The sequence below is a fragment of the Epinephelus fuscoguttatus genome, linkage group LG14, assembly GCF_011397635.1.
Source record: "Epinephelus fuscoguttatus linkage group LG14, E.fuscoguttatus.final_Chr_v1".
NCBI classification, from domain to species: domain Eukaryota; kingdom Metazoa; phylum Chordata; class Actinopteri; order Perciformes; family Serranidae; genus Epinephelus; species Epinephelus fuscoguttatus.
The window spans coordinates 34,324,084-34,343,396 of record NC_064765.1 but is presented as its reverse complement, the minus strand read 5'-3'; the positions used below and the strand labels follow the sequence as shown (position 1 = coordinate 34,343,396).

General features: G+C 40.5%; 2 protein-coding genes across 2 annotated transcripts in view; one reads left to right on the top strand and one right to left on the bottom strand.

Annotated features, from left to right (window-relative positions):
* The first annotated feature begins 1,538 nt into the window (after positions 1–1,538).
* The window catches only part of LOC125900392 (calpain-1 catalytic subunit-like), a 70,667-nt gene continuing 52,892 nt past the window's right edge, over positions 1,539–19,313 (top strand). The window contains exons 1-2 of the mRNA XM_049595353.1: positions 1,539–1,676; positions 16,081–16,157. Coding sequence (XP_049451310.1) covers positions 1,664–1,676; positions 16,081–16,157 — 90 coding nt within the window. The 5' untranslated portion in view covers positions 1,539–1,663. The remainder of the gene's footprint in view (positions 1,677–16,080; positions 16,158–19,313) is intronic.
* Positions 4,399–18,788, bottom strand: gnmt (glycine N-methyltransferase). Its single transcript, XM_049595352.1, has 6 exons — positions 18,431–18,788; positions 12,999–13,126; positions 12,669–12,782; positions 12,427–12,569; positions 7,798–7,910; positions 4,399–6,320 (listed from the first exon to the last, which is right to left on the bottom strand). Exons 1-6 carry the CDS (start codon positions 18,637–18,639, stop codon positions 6,155–6,157), a joined length of 873 nt encoding a protein of 290 aa, XP_049451309.1. The 5' UTR covers positions 18,640–18,788; the 3' UTR covers positions 4,399–6,154.

Sequence of the window (19,313 nt, the reverse complement as noted above, 5' to 3'; positions counted from 1 at the left end):
AGAATTGGGAAAAAAAGATAAAAATGGGAATCACAACAATTTAAGGACTATTGGTGATTTACGTTGCAGGTCAGTTAAACAAGTTTTCACTTTGCAATCTGGATAGACCCTAACCAGACAACCAGAACAATAGGCTGGCTACAGTTTATAAGCTATACTACTTTAAGTGATAGCTAAAGTCAGCCTGTTCTCAGTCCCAGGTCATCAAATACCAACCATCACACTCCTCGGCCTGTGATTCCAATGGGAAAGGCACCATTTGGCATCCCTGAGATACACTGGGCTTTCATTTTGTTTCAAATGGAAACCCATCCACCACAATATTTGACACAGAGCAACTGACTTAGTATAAAGAGTGAGAACGTCCGTGTATGATGTTTCAGAGTGGAGTTGGATGGTTCACACAAACACAGATGTAGAACCAGAAGACTGCTGCTTGTGTCCCATGTAAAACCTAACCCCCTAACCCCTAACCCCTAACCCTAACCCTAACCCTAAATGTGACATTTTTTTTGACCTAAGTAGTTTTGTTGCCTAAACCTAAACACCACTGTATGACAACTTTAACCAGGTGTTAACAATGAGTTTAACGCAGAAGACGTCTGTGCGTCATCTTATAGAGATGCCAAAAGGTGCCTTTGGAATCGTTATTAGATGACCTGGAAATGTCGGTATTTGACAACCTGGAGTGATAATGCATTGCAAAAGTAAATCGTCTTATCAAGATAGCAAACATCTACAAAACAAAAAAACAAAACAAAAAGAAAAAAAATTACGTAAAACATAAATTCTAAAGCAGAAATTTAGTTTAGGGTTAAATTTGACAATACTTGCCACTGGCAACTGCACATGCTGTTCATCTTGTTAGTTACAAACAAGTCCTCCACAGAATAATTTCAAGGGTTTGAAGTACAACAGCAGCACATTGTGTCCTTTTAACCAAAAAATGTGCTTGAATTTGTCCAGACCTCTGTGAGCAGGTCTGGTTACAGAAGATTAACTCCAAACAAACTGCTGTTGCTTCACTTTCTTTTTCCCAAGAGTGACTGAGCATACATAGAGAGCTTAGAAAGACAAAATATGTAACAGCTGGATGAGCGGGTGTATACAGTGTCCAAACAACAGTCAGTAATGCCCTAAATATAGGTTTCTGAGGGAACGTATCGAAGATTGGATCTCACCACTTTTTCTTTTTAATGCTAGGGTCAGAAAATCCAATATCTGGCTTGAGTATTTAACGTGGAAGTGCCTAGAAATACTTCTACAATTGGTCTGTAACAAGAACATACTTTTTGGTATAAACACTTAATTTAACATCTTTTCTTCTCCTCTCCTTTAAAGGCTCTTTAGTATAACCATTATTAATCATAATTACTCATCTCCTTCCTTCCAGCCAATCTGTCTCTCTCAGCTCTCTCTGTTTTTGTTTGATTTGGCCAATGACGTGCTGTGAAAGCGATCCTCCCCAGTAAAGCCAGTCACGGTTGACCACTTTGACTCCCCTAACTGGAGCAAAGCAAAGCAGAGCAGCCACATCTGGCAAACGGTTCCCACATCTGGTTTGTGTATCAGCTCCTTGCACGGCCGTCTACCGCAGAGTCTGATCGCATACCTCGGAGACATGAGATGAGATGAGCTGCAGACGCTGCGCTCCAGGGGAGAGATGCTTGATGATGGTGAGCAAGTTCATATTCAGGAGGTCAGACAGACAAGACAGGAAATGTCACTCACTGACAAAATGTCAGACAGTGAAGAAGCTGGATGTTTTATTGGGGCTGAGAACTTTCTGCTATTCTTTGAATTTTAATTTGTTGCAACAGTGTTGAGAGCTAGAAGGTAAAATCATTGCTTTTTATTGGTTTCAATCTCCCACAAAAAAAATAAAGTCAACTAAATTCGAAGGCCTTGGGTCTTTAAAGAAAGATATCATCAGTTTAGCAATCACAATAAACATAATTGAGACCACACCAATGCCATTAAAATTAAACGAGACATTTAAAACTTGCTTAGATTCACTTAAGGAATTGCATTGGTATAATGATAAAATTTATCAAGCAGAAAGCCAAAAAGTAGAAGTTTTCTAATTTACTTTGATCCTCATCCTTGGGATTTTGACTGCTTTTCAATAGTAACATGTAATGTAATACCGCCCTCTTGTGTCCAACCTGTATTCTGCACTTAAAGGACAATAACTAATGCCTGTTTATGTGGATATTAGGATCTTATGTTGATGGAAAAAATGGCAAGAGGTGTTTTTAAATGAAGACATTTTGACTTGTTACAGTAGGAAATTAACAGGTAATAATAAAATCAATAGTGGCTAAATTCCATTTACCTGCTTTGATTTCCAGGTTCTGGTATAATACCAAATGGCTCACTGTAACCCTGGTACCCTTTCTCTATCAGCGGGTCTGTTCTGGTTCCTGCCCCTAATTTTGAACCATCTGGGGCATTTCAATCAAAAATAAATTGGTTTGAAATCTGACTAGTTGGTTCCAGAAAACCAGAAAATAGCAAGTTTTCCTTGACCTGAAGTGCGAACTGTGATGTCATCAGTGGGCGTGTGACAGAGGTGAGAACAAGAGTGCAAGTGCACTTCTGTGTGAAGTTGCATGTTCTCCCTGTGTCAGTGTGGATTCTCTGAGTGTGGGAGTGTGAGAGTGGGGACTAGGTTAGTTGATAACTCTAAATTGTCCGTAGGTGTGAATGTGAGCGTGAATGGTTGTTTGTCTCTATGTGTCAGCCCTGCGATAGTCTGGCGACCTGTCCAGGGTGTACCCTGCCTCTCGCCCGATGTCGCCCCCGCGACCCTCAAGAGGATGAAGCGGTTAGAAGATGAATGAATGAAGTCTTTGCACTCAAGTCCAGAGTCAAGTCCTAAGTCAAGACATGCAAGTCCCTACTCAAGCGTCACCATTTACAATCAGACACTGACAATAAAGGACATAAAGCCTGTCCATTAGCATCACTGTCGCATATTAGAGCGATACAACCTTCTCATCTTTGACAGCTTCATTAACTTTTGTTTCCTCAAATTAGTTTGCAAATGTATCAACAGTCTAGCTCCAGAGCCTCTTTCCAAATGTATCCAAAGACAAGACAATAACAAGGAGTAACAAGGAGCAGCGTGAATGCAACTGAAAAATACCATATTGTAAATCTAAATTTGGACAACCAGCATTTAGCACTAGCTATAAACTCAGTCTCATACTCTGTATTGGATTATGTTAAATTGCATCACCCAATCAAAAAAATAAATTAAAAAATCATCAATAAAGATTGACAAGTCCCAAGTCAAGTCTCAAGTCCTGAACTTTTAGTTTTGAGTCCTAAACAACAACTTTGTACACTCTCCACCAAATGTAATGTCATTAACCTCAACTAACCTCTAATCTTTGTGCTTGGGGGAAGGTATCAAGTATTTTCAAGTCAAGAGGCTCAAGTCCAAGTGAAGTCACTAGTCATTGGTGTTAAAGGGATAGTGCACCCAAAAATGAAAATTCAGCCATTATCTACTCACCCATATGCCGAGGGAGGCTCAGGTGAAGTTTTAGAGTCCTCACAACACTTACGGAGATCCAAGGGGAGAGGAGGTGGCAACACAACTCCACCCAATGCAGGCTGATGGCGCCCCAGATTCAAACGTCCAAAAACACATAATTGAAACCACAATATATCTCCATACTGCTCGTCTGTAGTGATCCAAGTGTCAGTGTGTAAGTTCTGAATTTTCATTTTGGGGTGCACTATCCCTTTAAGTCTAAGTCGAGTTGCAAATCTTGTTTTATTCAAGTCAAGTCTGAAATAATCAAATTTGTGACTTGAGTCTCGAGTCCAAATCATTTGACTCGACTCGACTCTGTTACTGCATTGCCAATTTCTCGCCTCAAATGTTTTCAGAAACAGCATTAACAAAGCTGCTGTGAAGTCAGCCGTTTCAGGCTGCAACAACCCCAAAAAGTGCCCATGAAATCCTGGAGGGATTGAAAATTTGTTTTACAAAAGTTACCACCTGAGATGATAACAAATGAGTAAAGACTAAGTATTCTGTTATCATCAATCATGCCACAGAAACATGACACCGGAAAATAAAAATCCAACAATCAGGTTCCTTCTTTGAATTTTCTTTTATTTTCATGCAAAAGAATTCCAATAATCATTGTGTATTATAAAATGTTTTACACAACTCTTAAAGAAGTGGTAACATAAGACTGTAGTCAAACAGTTGTATCTCTACATAAACGTTTAAAGCCGCTCAAACATCCAGCCACTCTCACCACATTCTGAACCTACTGTTGATCTCACCCGCAAACTACAGCGTACCGTACGTTCAGTTCTACAAGAGTCACTGGCACGGCATCTGAATACACCGTGTGCTCTTGTTCAGGCAAACAGCAGGGGTAGTGATCATGTTTGATTTCGCTCTGGTACAGCCTCTTTTTCACTGCAGTGAAACACATTTTTAATTTGGTATCACAGCAAAATGTATCTGAACCTGGATAATACTGCAAAAGGAATAATTCTTTCATTATGTTCCCCTCACTTTTGGGGTAAACTCCACTATTTGAGACATGTACTGCGCAGCACAATTGAATAACATTCAAGATTGTCTCACAAGAAACTCACTTTTCAAATATCTTTGGTTGATAACAATTTTAAAGACTGTTGGGTTTTCCATGTTATCACTAATGCAACATTCTGTTTTTTTCTTTATAACTGTTTCTAAAACAATTATGTTAGTAGTTTTGGATGAATCCTCAATAGGACTAATAATGGCTGACTCTCACTGCTGGCCTTTTGCAACCAGAAAATTTAAAGGCTTTTTTTTGGCTCAAATAACGTAAACTTAATTGCACCATAAAATATAAGAAGCTAGATCAACAAAACCTTAACTGCTACAAGAAAAGGCAAATTCCAGTCATATATCAAAAGCCGTTCTCTCAAGAGCAGGCTTTAACGGAAATTCTCTTGATTTGTTTCTCAGCTTTAAGGTCAGAGGTCATTTAGCTCTGTAGTTAGAGGGGGTTTGATGAGGTAGCCAAGGACACTTCAGGATGGACAACTGTTGATTAGACTGACATTCAGGTACTGGTACTGTTAAGTTCTGTGTGACGCTCCACACAGGTTAACCAGGCCTTTTAAAGATGTCAGGGTGATTCCCAATCTTCACTAACTGTTCTGTGGTCTTAGTTAAGTGATGTCCATGACTGTGCAAGATTACTTCTTAACATTCAGTTGAACTTGGGGGGGATGTGCCTAAACTTAAAGAAGGCAGCAACCCAGAATTTTTTTTTTCCTTTTCCAGCTGATAAATACAAACAAAAGAACAGCTACTGTATTCACAAAACACAGATCTGTGTTTTTAAGACACTTGAGATAAGCTAACAAATACAATTATCTAAGATTATAGCTTAGCTCTTTGTACATTACTGGTGATTAATATCAAGTGTTCCATCATGTGGAGTATCATTAATGCACAGCACCATTTTGAAACATGTTCGTTGTGGACGTCAAAGTTAAGAAAGGCGGGAAACAGGGAGGAAATGTGGAAAACACAAAAGCAGCACGCTGGCATGATGGGAAAATACCAGATATGGGCAAAACAGTGGTCCGATATATTCTGAATATGTTTTTCTAACTAAGGTAGACCTTTTTAGGTTACTGTTTCTATTTGAGAGTTTAAGGAACATGCTGTGTTTTAAAGCAAAAAAAGATCAGAAACAACCAACTGTTCCTGGTAAAGGCAAAGTTCAGCTGCTTTAACATTTCATTTACAATGATCAGAGAAAAGAAAATGAATGAAGCAAAGTGAAGGACTTACAACTTTCTAGACCATAGAAAAGAAAATCAGGGATAATATTTTCCTGCATAATCACAATAACGCCAGCGACTGGCACTGCCCCGCCTGTACATGCTCCTCTATGATCAGTGTACACAAACTATCAGGAGCATTTTAGTGCCAATATGCTCCATTTTTATAATTTTATTTTATTTATTTATGCATTAACCTAAAATGAAATATTTTTTTTAAAACATACTGAAATAAAATTTTGCCCAAATCTGGAGGACAATAGGAGCATATTGGGACTTAAAGAGGACAGAGGGCCAATACTGTCTTCACAATTTGTGCGTGGTAAGCTGGTAGTGATGGCTCTCAGGCTGTCTTCTTACAGACATGGATGAAGTAGCAGGGGGCCTGGCCTGGAACGTAAGTCTTGAAATCTCCGTAGACGCTGTGCTCCATTTTGCCGCTGAAGGCCTCGTTCAGTAAACCTTTGAAGCTCTCAAGACGGTGAGGGTAGTAGGACAGACGAAATTTACTGCAGGGGACAAATAAGAGCACATTAGAGTTCCTCCAACCCCTCTATAAAGTTTACATCACATTGTCTGGTGTCAACTTCAACTGTAGGGGATTTCAGAAAACAGGTCTGACGACTTATTCCTGCACCACTCTACATCACTGCAATATCAATATCAAGGTATTTAGTCAAAAACATTGTGATATTTGATTTCTCCATGTTGGCCAGCCCTGTTTATTTGTATGGAACATTTCATAGACAGTGGACGCTATAAGAAATGTTAGATACATAAATGGACACGGACTTAGCTTTCTGTACGTACTCTGTGTTTATTTCGTCTGTATTTGTGCACGTTTTCTGAAAGCTTACAAATAGGCATGAAATGGAGCAGTAGTTGAAGCAAGATACAACCGTAGGAGACAAAGACGAAATGTAAATAATAGTGGATTGGAACAAGTTGGGGGCGGCACGGTGGTGTGGTGGTTAGCACTCTCGCCTCACAGCAAGAGGGTTGCCAGTTCGATCCCGGGCGTGGGAGCCTTTCTGTGCGGAGTTTGCATGTTCTCTCTGTGTCAGCGTGGGTTCTCTCCGGGCACTCCGGCTTCCTCCCACAGTCCAAAGACATGCAGATTGGGGACTAGGTTAATTGATAACTCTAAATTGTCCGTAGGTGTGAATGTGAGCATGAATGGTTGTTTGTCTCTATGTGTCAGCCCTGCGATAGTCTGGCGACCTGTCCAGGGTGTACCCTGCCTCTCGCCCGATGTCAGCTGGGATAGGCTCCAGCCCCCCCGTGACCACTGGCCACTATTGGCCACTGTAGTAAGCAAGACTGTTACAAGACTGTCAGAAAAACAATTTTTTAAACATGAAACTGCTTTATTCTGTGTTTTACCGGTTTTAACCACTGGTCCTTTTGTATAAGAGGGGAAGAGACCTCTGCAGATGATTTGGTTCCCAGCAAAAACCTCCTAAATAATGAACACTGAAGGAATTTTAACAGGGAGAACTTTCAGCTAGTTGCAATCTGCAATCCTCACCACTAGATGCCACCAAATCTCCCTAAATCTTACACACTGTTCCTTTATGACACACATCATATTACATGAAACGTCCCTGCCTCTAGCTGGAGAACTTTGGTATATGTCTAACCCCCATCTAACCATATCTGAGCATCTCTGTGTGCACAGTATGAGGGCATGCAAATTATCATGCGAGATTGCTTCATGTCAATACTTGATTTTTATATGATTTTTGCATCAACTTGATAAAATACTTTAATTTACTAGTTTCACAGGAAACAATCAATTTCTGGTTATGGTCCTCCAGAAAATGTATTATATTTAGATATCAAAGCACAAAATTTTGTATTATGTATTATTATATATTTCACAATAGAGGCTATTTTCCATTCTTGCCCTCGTCGGCAGCAGTGGGTTTTGCCCCTTTGTGCCGTCAGTGTTTTGTGCTGTCACTTGTCAGCAGAGTGGTGACGTACCTGACTTCAGGGGCGGTGGCCTTGGGTACGGTGATGGTGTAGTCCAGAGTGATCATATGGGGCTTATTGTTGACCCACAGTACTGAGGTGGAAATGTCCTGAGTTAGATCACTCTGCAACACAACACAAACATTAATGAAACGTGTTGACGAGCGTTAGGCACCAAAATACTTCTCACAACCTTTCCTCTTTTCTCCAGTAGTGATCAAGAGTGAGCAGTGACTGAAGGAAACCCAGGAGGTAAAAGCTCTTATTGTTATGGAGTACAGAGTTGGACCATGAGAGCAGACTCTGGGATTACAGAGGTATCAGAAGTGGATTTTTCTCAAGCACACGACTGTTGACTTAGTATTTCTATTTAGGCCTTCCAGCTGGTTCCTTCCTATTCTGGCTGGATTAAAGAATATGGAACTTGTTTTGAGGGAAATAAATCAAATATGGCTCATTGCTTTTGGCACTTGCTGTCGTATCTTTATATTTCCATATTATATCTTTCAGCTTTTGCCAATAAGACAGATAATAAATTGCAGAATTGGTAGTTAAATTTAACTTAAACCCCAACATGTGCTATTATGGTACTACACTCCATGCAATAAATGTTCATTTTAGCTATTAAGTAGATGCTACAAATCTTTTTCAACATACAAACATACACACTTATTTTTCCATCATCCCAATCCCAAATGGATCCTTGCTCAGTACTCCTGAAATCATCTGACCAAAACAGGCTTAAAACACAATGCCATCCACATTTCCTTCTGTTTCTCTGGGGCCACTTTCACTGAAAATCTCACAATATCCGGCAGGCTCTGGATAGAGATTTAGGTCTTAAACTCAGCTGCTGCTAGGGATGGTGTAAATAAACCATTCATAAACAAGACTGTCTGTCCAACCCTTCTTCATAAAGCAGTAAAGAATCAGATAGAGCACAACTTTAGATTAAAAACAGCCTTTTTTATAGACCTGTCAGGCTGATGGCTTTGTTTTTCACTGACACCTTTAGGTGGTCTCTTTTGAGTTTGTAATGAATTTCACTTTTCTTTGGAAATTGTTCCACAAACTAGCCTGTACATTCAAAAAGCCACCTCATATATAAGAGAATGAAATAAGAACAACTACATGGTCAAACTGCACCAGTAGATTCTTGGCAATTTATCACAGGATACCCTACAAAAATTAACTTGAGGCCAACATCACTATTCAAACTTATGTTTAACCACACACAATTAATGAGTTTGTTACATTACTAGAACTACATTGAAATAAGCAAGTGCCTTTGCACCCTTCTTCAGTTTCAGTTTCTCCATGTAACCCTCTTGACTCACACCGCTGGCCTGAGCAGGATGTGAAACAGCCAGATGATTTCTCTGGAACACATCACCAAGTGACTCATTTGAGATTCACTAAGGGGGACCCATCCCCTTTTACACAGATTCTGTAGTTCCACTCTGACTTCCCAGCAACAAACCCAGCCTCTGTTTGTCGGAAAGACTGCCCAAGCTAGAAGTACAGCTACCAGCTATCACACCTCGGGCAGCTGTACTTTTATAAAAGTGATTAGACTCAATGGAACCAACCAGTGCACCAGCTGTAGATAATAGAGTAGTAGTTAATATGGGCCCTAGACCTTTTTGGGGTATTTTTACTGCCTTTACTTTTAAGCTCATATCACAGTCATTATAAAGGCTACATACACATGCTATATCTTGGTTTTTTAGGACAATCTGGGCTAACCAGATTTGCCATCATCATTTCATGCCATCATCATTTCATGTCCTTCTATGTGCCTCTATTTTATATTAATTTTTATATCAATGAAAAAAAACAAACAAATCCCTGTTACTAAATTCTTACATTTTTACATGTATCTCAGCATAGCAAGTTGGAAGTAGACATATTCTGCCATATATGAAGAGGGGAGACTCTCTGGAATCTGGCAATAGACCTTTTTCCACAGCAGACATTTTGACATGTCAGAGTAGGAGCAACACAGGTGTGTTCAATGACACTAATGACAGCTGTGTTCCACTTAGGGGAGACCCTGGTATTGTCCATGTTGGCTAAATGTTACTAGCTTACTGGGACACTGAATGGAACTCAGTCATCCTTAATGTTATCAATTTCACCTGTGCTTTTTCTATTGACACAAGTCAAAATGTCTGCTGTGAAAAAGGTCCATATAAGAACCATGATAGTGGGACTTTCTGTCACTTCACAGCTGTCCAAAACATGTGGTTTGTGCCATGTCCCCCTCAATGTATATGGTGACTACGGCCCTGTCAAGCATGAATAATTAGGCCTCAGTTGTCTGGGTGCGCAACGGTGAAGTGGCTGGTCTTGTTATACAAAGTTTGATGGAGTGTCAACTGGACAATATGGAGATATTTGCATCTTGAAAGCCGGACTACAAATGTGGATAGACAGGGAGAAACACACACAAGCCTAAGACGTGGTAAGATACGATATTCCTCACTATATGAAGTGACTGATAACAAGATCTGTATAATGGATTGTAAAGAAATTCGTCAGGTTTTTATTTTGTAGTCAGTTGATCTGGATTTATAGCGTGATGGGATGACAGCATAATGATATGTGTGGTATCACTGGAAAGCTCTGCTACTGCGCTTTCATGTGATACACGTGGTATTTCTGTGCGAGCCTGCATTCGCGAGTAATCCATCCAAGAGTAATGTGTGTGCAAAGCTGTATGAAAGCTCTGTTATACATAATTTTAGTTTAACATTATCATTTTTTTTTTCGCTGTGAAAACATTGGACTACCGACAAGTGGTTGGTCTTGTCAGAAAGCTACGGTTCCGCTGTTTCGCGTGATATGTGTGGCTTCTCGCTATGACAGACGGTCGCGGAGAAAATCCATATAGAAGAAAAGGTGTGAATTTGGACGCACTATGCGTCGTTTGGGCCCATAGGGTTAATAGTGTAATCATGAAGAGTCAGTAAACAGTACACCAATCTCGGAACCCATGGACCCGTATTACAACAATAAGCCTCTACAAATATTTTGGGTGTTCTGGTGCAGCCAGGTGACATCTGGGCCAAGACTTCCTCTACCATGTGCTGGTCATTTCAGCTAATCTCTATAAAAGCTAACAGAGCTAAACAGATGTCAGACTGTGGCTGATGGGTTCTGAGATTGCATTTGGGCCAGTGGGTTCCGCCTCTTTTGCTCTTCACAGGGACTGTTTACTGGTTGGTCAGTACTACTTAGATTACAAACCAAAACCAGAAAACTTTTTGATGTTAGAGACTTGTACTTTCGCCTACTATAGGGGTATAACAATCCATCGACCTGGATAGGCAAATTAATTCAATAATCAATGATCCAATATCTTTGATGCAAAGTGAAAACATCGTTTCATATGATCATCTTTAGGATACGCCTATTACATGCCCATTTAATTGCTGTAAAATGGGCATATAATATCATCCCATCGATCACAGGCCCCTAAATTGAATTGAAATTGTATTGTGGCAGACTTTGGCCCAATCCCAATACCCACCCTTGTCCACTACCCCTTGGCCCTCGAAATGAAGGAACGAAGGGTAGGGGTTGAAATCTTTCCCTAGGAATTGGGATACCACTCACTACGTCACTGTGTCGGTTACTTTCACGCATACATAACTATTTTAAACAAGAAGCTGCGAGCCATCTACATCTCCAACCGGCAAACGGCTACAATGGAGTCTCCAGTTGAGCTCATCCTACCTATCACGTTTGCCACATTCATCATGCTTTGTTTGATGAACGACAGACGACAGGAGACTTCTGCTAGCTAACCAGCTAACATTACGAGGCAGCCTAGTTATACCAGCTGGCATGTTATCGTAATGTGAAAAATCCGACAATTTTGCAGAACAGGACAGAAGACAGACGCCAGATAGTGCAAGCTAGCTAGCTAGCTAGCTAGCTAACAAGCAACCTGATGCCGGTAATGTTAGCTATGTATGAACTTTTTTCCCCGTCTCTTTTCGGCCATGTTTTTCAGTCCTCCTGTCACGCATGTCTAAAGGCCCCTACACACCAAGCTGACGGTTGGCTGTCAATGGTCATGATGACGTTGCTGCTCTCTTCTGGTCTGCTGGTATGGAGGGGTATGTGCTTTCATGCAGGCGCTGAACACATGCGCTTGTTGGCCATCGCTTTGGTGTGCTCATGTGCAACATTTTAGCTAAGACACCTTGACAAGAGGCAATGCAGCAGGGGCTCTTGTCGCCTCTAATTCTACGACATTTGTTTGGTGTGTCTGGGCCTTAAGGTAACAGATGCAGATTGCATTTCACTCTTGGAAAAGCTGCCCACAGTACATTCTTTTTGTTTAATGTCCATCTTCTGTTTTATGCATGTAACTACAGTGATTGACAGTTGGATGACCAACAATGAATACTGCTGCTGAACACATCCTGTGTAGATACAGGTGGAGTATGAAGCCACTGCTGCTTTTCTAGCATGATTCCTTCATTACACAGTAGGCGTTACACCATGCACAAGATGGATTAGAAAGACAAAGATTGCAGCAGAAATTCAGGTACAAGGAATGAGATTGGATGGGTTACAAAATTATCCATCTACATTTCAGTTTGCACCCATTAACTTCAACAGGTTTAGTACCTTATAATAGATATTTTTGCCTTGTGGCGCCCGGCCGGTCTCCAGGATGTAGTCGTAGTTACGATGGTCAATGATGAGGATCCCACCTGGTCTGACCATACTGGCAATGTTCTGAAGGGCCAGCTTTTGGTCACTCTGGTCCCCTAAGAGCAATAAAACACTACTAACATGATCATGCACCATCAAGAGTATGATCTACAATCAATACTGGTAATAGCTCTGTCTCTTTATCTCTCACGTACCTTTAAAATCTGGCAAGTGGGCAAATGAGTTGCCGAGGCATATAACTGCATCAAAGCCAGCCCCTGGTTTCTGAACATCCTCTTGTAACGTCAACCAGTTGGCCTCTTCAATTACTGAGGATCAGAGGGAAAAGAACGGACAAAGAGGAAAAAAAGAAGAGGAAAATGAGGATGACCCCTAAGGAACACTTGCAGGAATTTGATTTACCATGATCTTAAACAATATCATGCTTGGTTTTATCCATTAAAAACAATGGTTTATAAAACCTTCAAATGCTGTTAACATTCAAACATGACAATTAAAACTTGATAAAATGAAAAACACTGTACCCCACTGGTCAAACGCTGGTTCTTTTCTTCTCTCCCACCTTGACTTCAGCGCATACTTGAGCATTTTGTCGCTGGCATCCACGCTCGTCATATCAAAGCCCTCTTCCACCAACATAATGGAGTCGACTCTACAAAATAAAGCACAAATGCTCTGTAAATACATGGTCTGTATAAAACAAAAGAATAACCTTAAAAGCTCTGCTCAAGCAGCAACCTCTGGGGCTGAAAAATTAAGCCAACACCCAAGTGCCACAAACTGCAGTTCCTCTTATGGCCACTTGAGGCTGGCCGTAGAAGTGACTCAATCCCCACTGACCCCCATGTTAAAATGTGCAACTTTACAGTGGAAATAAACATGTTTACAGTCTGGTACACTAAACAGTTTGGGTTTCCATAGCATATTTCCCCATATCGGAGGTGAAGTGTTATGTAACCCACCCATTCAAATGTTATTAAGGCTTAAAGTTATGTATAATTTATGGCGTGGCCACTTTGACAGGTGGGTGCTGTCCATTGACAAATCACTACCATGGCGACAATGTTGGTTAGGTGGCATAACCACCGTTTGGTTATCCAAGACCCTCTAAGGAGTAAGATGTTCAGTTTGCCAGCTAAGTACATTTTGTTTTAATAGTTTTAAGCCTGATTTTGGCTAGCAAAAATTAACATTAGTTAGGGTTGGGTCGGTATGAGAAAAAAAAAAAACGGTCCGGTTTTTGTAAAAAAAACGCATCAAGTCGGTAATACCGGATTTTTGCCACTTGGGGGGGCAATTGACTCATTTAAAATAAAAAAAAACGACCTTAGGACAACAGAGTGACAGTAACAAGTTGTTTCTTCTATTCCTTACAAATAAATTTTGCAGCTTACTCAATCAGTGCAAACAAGGGTTGCCTCCTTCGTCTGGCTCAAAGCCAAAGTGTTGCAATAGTGGCGCAATATTTGATTTCGTCGAGACTAAATAGTCCGCCATTATCGACCCCCGTCACTATTAAACAAACTCCAGGCTACAGTAGAGGCGCATGCGCACTCGCATCTCCTAGCTCAGTCCCCGCCCCACCCCCCTCTCTCTCCTGCTTGCTGTGCGCTTGGTGAAGAAGAGGTAGACACAGGTGCTCACAGACTTGGGCGTACTAAGCGGAGCGCACTCCGTGTAAAAATGTCCGTGAAAAATCCCCGCGATGTGAAAAATACATGCCAAACAGTCTTTTGTGTGACACTGGTACGCGGAGCGGAGTCCGCGCGGTCGTGCTTTGCACGCACAGGGCTTGCGGACGTCCACTTTTACCGGGCGGACCTCCGCGTACGTTCTGCCTGAGTATGCGGTCCGGTCGGTCTCAAAAAATAAAACTCGGTCCAAGACGGAGTACCGGACCGAGAACTGACCCAACCCTAGCATTAGTATAATCACAATTAGCCACAGCTTAAAATGCACCGTGCTAACTAAGCTAGCAGGTAGCATTAGGGTTATCTCCACCCTCATGTCCAAATATTGTCACTTTTGGTTCCAAAAATCCAAGATGGCGATGGCCAAAATGCTGAACGCAAGGGTTCAAAAGGTGAGTCCACAAACCAATCGGTCATGGAAGCTACATCCATTATTTTACAAATTGTATGGCTCTGCTAATAACATAGTCTATTGTGTACTACAGCAAAGTGAGATAAACATTTCTGAAATGTTTGTCATGGTGACTTTATCTTGTCTGCAGGGATAGCAGTGAAATTGCTGTGACCCCTCCATGTCTAACCAGTTTGACTGAATCTGAGTCAGTCTATATTCAACATGTACATACTTGATTTGTTGTGGTTTATTCAAACTATGAATATGTTCTCCTGGACTAATGTTGGCTAGTGACAAATAACCTTTTTTTTCCAAACAGCACGAAGTTTTTTTTTAGGAATCACACAACACCTTGATGTTTTACTTGTATGAAGAGATGGTTAATCGTCAGTAGCTCTTAATGCTCAGAAAGCCGGTAGAACGACATGTAGCCAGGCAAAAACACTTTCTGAATTAAAGCTTTTGAGTTTTGCTTGAACTTTCCTTACACTGAAATCTCCTGCATAATAACAACTCTTTCCAAACAGTAGCTAGTTGTGAGTTAATAAACAATACGCAAGAGCCACAGAAAAGTTCAAATGCTGGAATCAACAAGAGCGAGAGCAACACACAGATTCACAATGACCCGAAGAAACTGCAATCATTAACAAGTGGGTTACTGCGAGATAATATGCAACAGCAAAGAAACCTGTCTGTATGCAGTGAGACCAAACAAACCAACATTAAGAGTACAACTATATAATTCATACTTAAGGTTAAGGCAACATTTTTACCAGCTCTGGTTCACTTGCAAGTACACAACAGATACCTGCCTAAAGCAAAACAAAAGGGAAAAAAAAATCCTCTGTGGTTCAGATCATATTCTTAGATTGAAAGCATGACCTGCAGTTTCTTCTGCTCTTACTTAAGTCGCCGCTAAATCTTATGGCAGAACAACTGGAGAGCCATGCATCACACAGCACATTCAGACAGCCAAAAATAGTGAGGCCATGTGTAACCTCATTCCAGTGTGAGCATGTTTACATCAGCCCGTTTGGTTGTGTTGCAGAGACACACCTCTACTACTGAATGGGGTCAGAGTCTGTGTGTGATATATCCTCTACACTGGATCCCAGCAGTCATATTTAAGATATAGCCTAGCTGTCTACTTTTGAGATACAAATGATTGTGGTGTTGACCAAGAGCGGAGGACATTATGATTCATATTATTAGTTCTGTAATATATATCAGCCAACTAGAAGTGGCTGTTTAGGTGATTAAAAAACACGTATCTCCAGCCCATTCTGCATTTGGTTCTACTACATCTATAAATCACCAAATACAAGCATCCTTCTTTGGTCTAAAATCCAGTTATTCATGCCATTAGATGATTAAATGAATGAAAACATTGCATCTCCTGCACAATTACAGTTGCTCTGCCAGACGAAAAGGCAGTTGAGGTGAATTGAGGGAATACACAGATAGGTCAAAGTGTGTTGTCTTTTTGTCTGAGTTCAGCCTGTGGCCTTGGTGTTGTTCCAGGTTGCAGATACACTATCAGCAGAGGTAAACATGCTGCATGGAACCAGTCAAAACTCCCTGCAACAAACCAGAACCAGGTCAGCAACCACTAAACTCTACATCTGCTATCTCAGTTCAGCTTGTTTCCACCCTTAGGGATTACTTCATTACTTGTGTGTCAGTTACTCACCCTGTGTTATGTTGGAGTCTGGGAGAAAACACTGTTTTTCTTGCAGTGTGAACGAAAAATCCAAAAATGGTGAACATTCTTAATGAGTTTATATAAGGGGGCTGCATAACAACAGCAAAACTATATATGAAAATCCATTCACAAAGTCTCACACAACTTGTACAGTACAATCCAAGTGTTGTTGTATCCAGTCGTGTGCTCAGTACTTCCCAAACACATGCATTTTTGCTAAAATCTTATTATTTTAAAAAGATCAGGCGCGGTACTTGTCTGTTTATGCAGAAGTGTTTTAAATGGTAAGGTTGGATGAGATTTGGGTTATACTGCACAAAATGTGAGTATTTGCAAAGTTATGTTTTGATATGGTTTTGCTCTCGTTAAACGTGTACCCCATTTACTTCGATTCATGAAGAATATCCTCTGTTTTTGGATTCTTTGTTGACTGTAAAAGCATACGAAAAAAAACAATGCTTTCCTTATGATTTCAGCGTAACACAGGATGAGTAACTATTATATATCTTACTAAGTAAGATAATCATTTGGGGGATGAAGTATTCCTTTAATAAAAAATACAGTACATCTCCCACTCAGTGGCCCCATGTTAATTAGAATGTGCTTTGAATATGGGTAACTGGTGTAAATGTTAAAGACAGAAAATGTTTGCAAAACTGCACAACAATACTTGTATCTTGAGGCTTTTGTTAAGGCCTCATAAGCCTTCTTAGCTGTAACATAAAAAAAACAAACTTTTAACTGATATGGCTCAGCTCGTAGTCACAGCTCCAGACTGCTGCTTGAAGCAGGAACTGACACAGTGGCTGGTGCAACTCTGCACTTTCATTCATCAGTCTTTGGCCTAATCCGGATTTTGTTGGAGTTAAAAGGTTCAGTGGGTTGAAATTCTAGGAAAGTCAAACTTACTTGATTATCTACAAAGTTAATCTAACTTTTTTATTATAATAGAACAAAAGAGGCCTTTTAATACTTTACATAATGAATCATGTGAATGTGAAATTCACTCTTTTGTGCAGATTTAAATCACTTTTAGTTGTAAAGGGCTTTATCAAAGCACAAGACTGTACATGTGGCAAAATTCCCATCTTACAAAATAAGACTGCGTGATCAGTTTGTAATTCCAGCTTTGTCACACTCATTCACAAACCTGTTTTGTAATTACAGGAGCCCAATGTTGATCAGCAAGTTACATAACTCTTTCAATAGGCTGCATATCTACTGCACAGCTGATGTGCAGTCTTGAGTTAAGTATACACTTAAAGACAACTCAGCACATGTTTTGTCAATTGCAATGTTCAATGGTCTCTCTTATTTTATCACGGTTGCTGCAAATCAAAATATGCTTTGGAGGAAGTCAACAAATTTGACATTGCATTTAATGTAGACATGTTTTATAGAAGTAATGCTGAATTAAATATTGGGTTATGCAAATATAGAAAATGTATAAAAGTTTTGTCTTGGGGTGTTAGGTTTGCTGATATACAAGGGTACGCATTAAACTTAACACAATTTTTATGTGTTTATATGTTTGGTGAGATGTCACTGCCACTCCAACACTGAGCATATCTACTATTTTCTTCTATTTCTCTCCTATTTTATCACAGTTGCTACTATTCAAAATATTCAGAAACTGAATAAAATCGACATTGTGTTTAAATAATGTAGATTTGATACGTAAAGGTAATGCCGAATTAAATTTTGGGTTGTTGAAGCACAGAAAATGTATAAAAGTTTTGTCTCTGGGTGTAAGGTTTGCTGCTATACAAGGGTACGCTTGAATTTACCATATTTTCGATGGACTTTGGTGAGACGTTCACTGCCACACCAGCCCAGCACACCCACAGTACACGTCTACATTTCTCTATTTTATCACAGCTGCTCCCTTAAAATTATGCTCTGGAGGAAGTTAACAAAATCAACATTGCGTTTGCATAATGTAGCCTTGATATATAGAAGTAATGCCGAATTAAATATTGGGTTGTACAAATATAGAAAATGTATAAAAGTTTTGTTATGGGCTGTTAGGTTTGCTGCTATACAAGGGTACGCTTAAATTTACCATATTTTTGATGGAGTTTGGTGAGACGTTCACTGCCACACCAGTTCAAACTTAAACCTCTCTCAAACGTGCTGGTGTATAAAACTGCTGAGTCGTCCTGACATTACCCTGTTCCGCAGGCTACATCCAGCACTCTCCGCACACCTTGCTCTTTCAGCAAAGACACCACCCAGGTTTTGTATTCCTGCGTCCTACTCTGCGTGTCTCCGATGTACAGCTCCCACACTTTGGCTGCTTTGCCGTCGGCATACTGGTCAGGAAGACCCTCGGCGGCCACACCGAGAGAGCGGGTCCTAAACACGCCGTCGGCCGACATACTGCTGCTCTGCTGACTGTTTACTCTCAGTTTACTCAGCAAACGAATGAGGTGTTCAGCAAACTGACTGCTTTGAACGTGTACAATAGAAACGAGCTACTTCTCTAACTGGTTCTCCCTCCACATGCTAGCACACAGATTACGCTTGTTATTATTTATATGAGCAGCGAAGGGGGGGACAAACTTTAACCCAATGACACTGTTCGATTAACTGACGCCTACTTTCTGATAGGATGAAGCATGATGGAGACGGCCCCCACTTCCGTGTTTACGTCAGCTGACGTCTCTGACGCGGATGTTAATGCATTTCCTACCCCAAAATAGCCTCTCAGGATTTGGTTCATTATAAAGTAACGCACTACCGGGTAAATCGGATACATTAGGTAATGTATGTTTAGGTTAGTGACATGTTTGAGGTTAGCCTGACTGCTAAATGAGGCAGAATTTGTACACAGTCTTAAAGAGGGTGCTGCCTGTGAGGCTGAACTCAGGGCGGAAGTTCTCCCTTTCCTCCCACTCAAACATTTCGTCATTCACCATGCAGCTTTCAGACACTGTTGACAAATCATGATGTGTAAGAGGTTTTACAAAATTAAAACAATAAGGTTAGAAGAATTAATTGCATTAATTTGCAATTTTTATACCACAACAACAATAACCTCATTACACAGCAC

Bases quoted from the DNA above. Each gene is read 5' to 3' on its own strand.
- gnmt (XM_049595352.1), bottom strand. From the start codon at position 18,639: ATGTCGGCCGACGGCGTGTTTAGGACCCGCTCTCTCGGTGTGGCCGCC. The intron at 7,911-12,426 runs GTACTAAACCTG...GTTGTGTTGCAG, and splicing joins GCAAAAATATCTATTATAAG to AGTGATCTAACTCAGGACAT. The intron at 6,321-7,797 runs GTACGTCACCAC...TGTCCCCTGCAG, and splicing joins GCCACCGCCCCTGAAGTCAG to TAAATTTCGTCTGTCCTACT.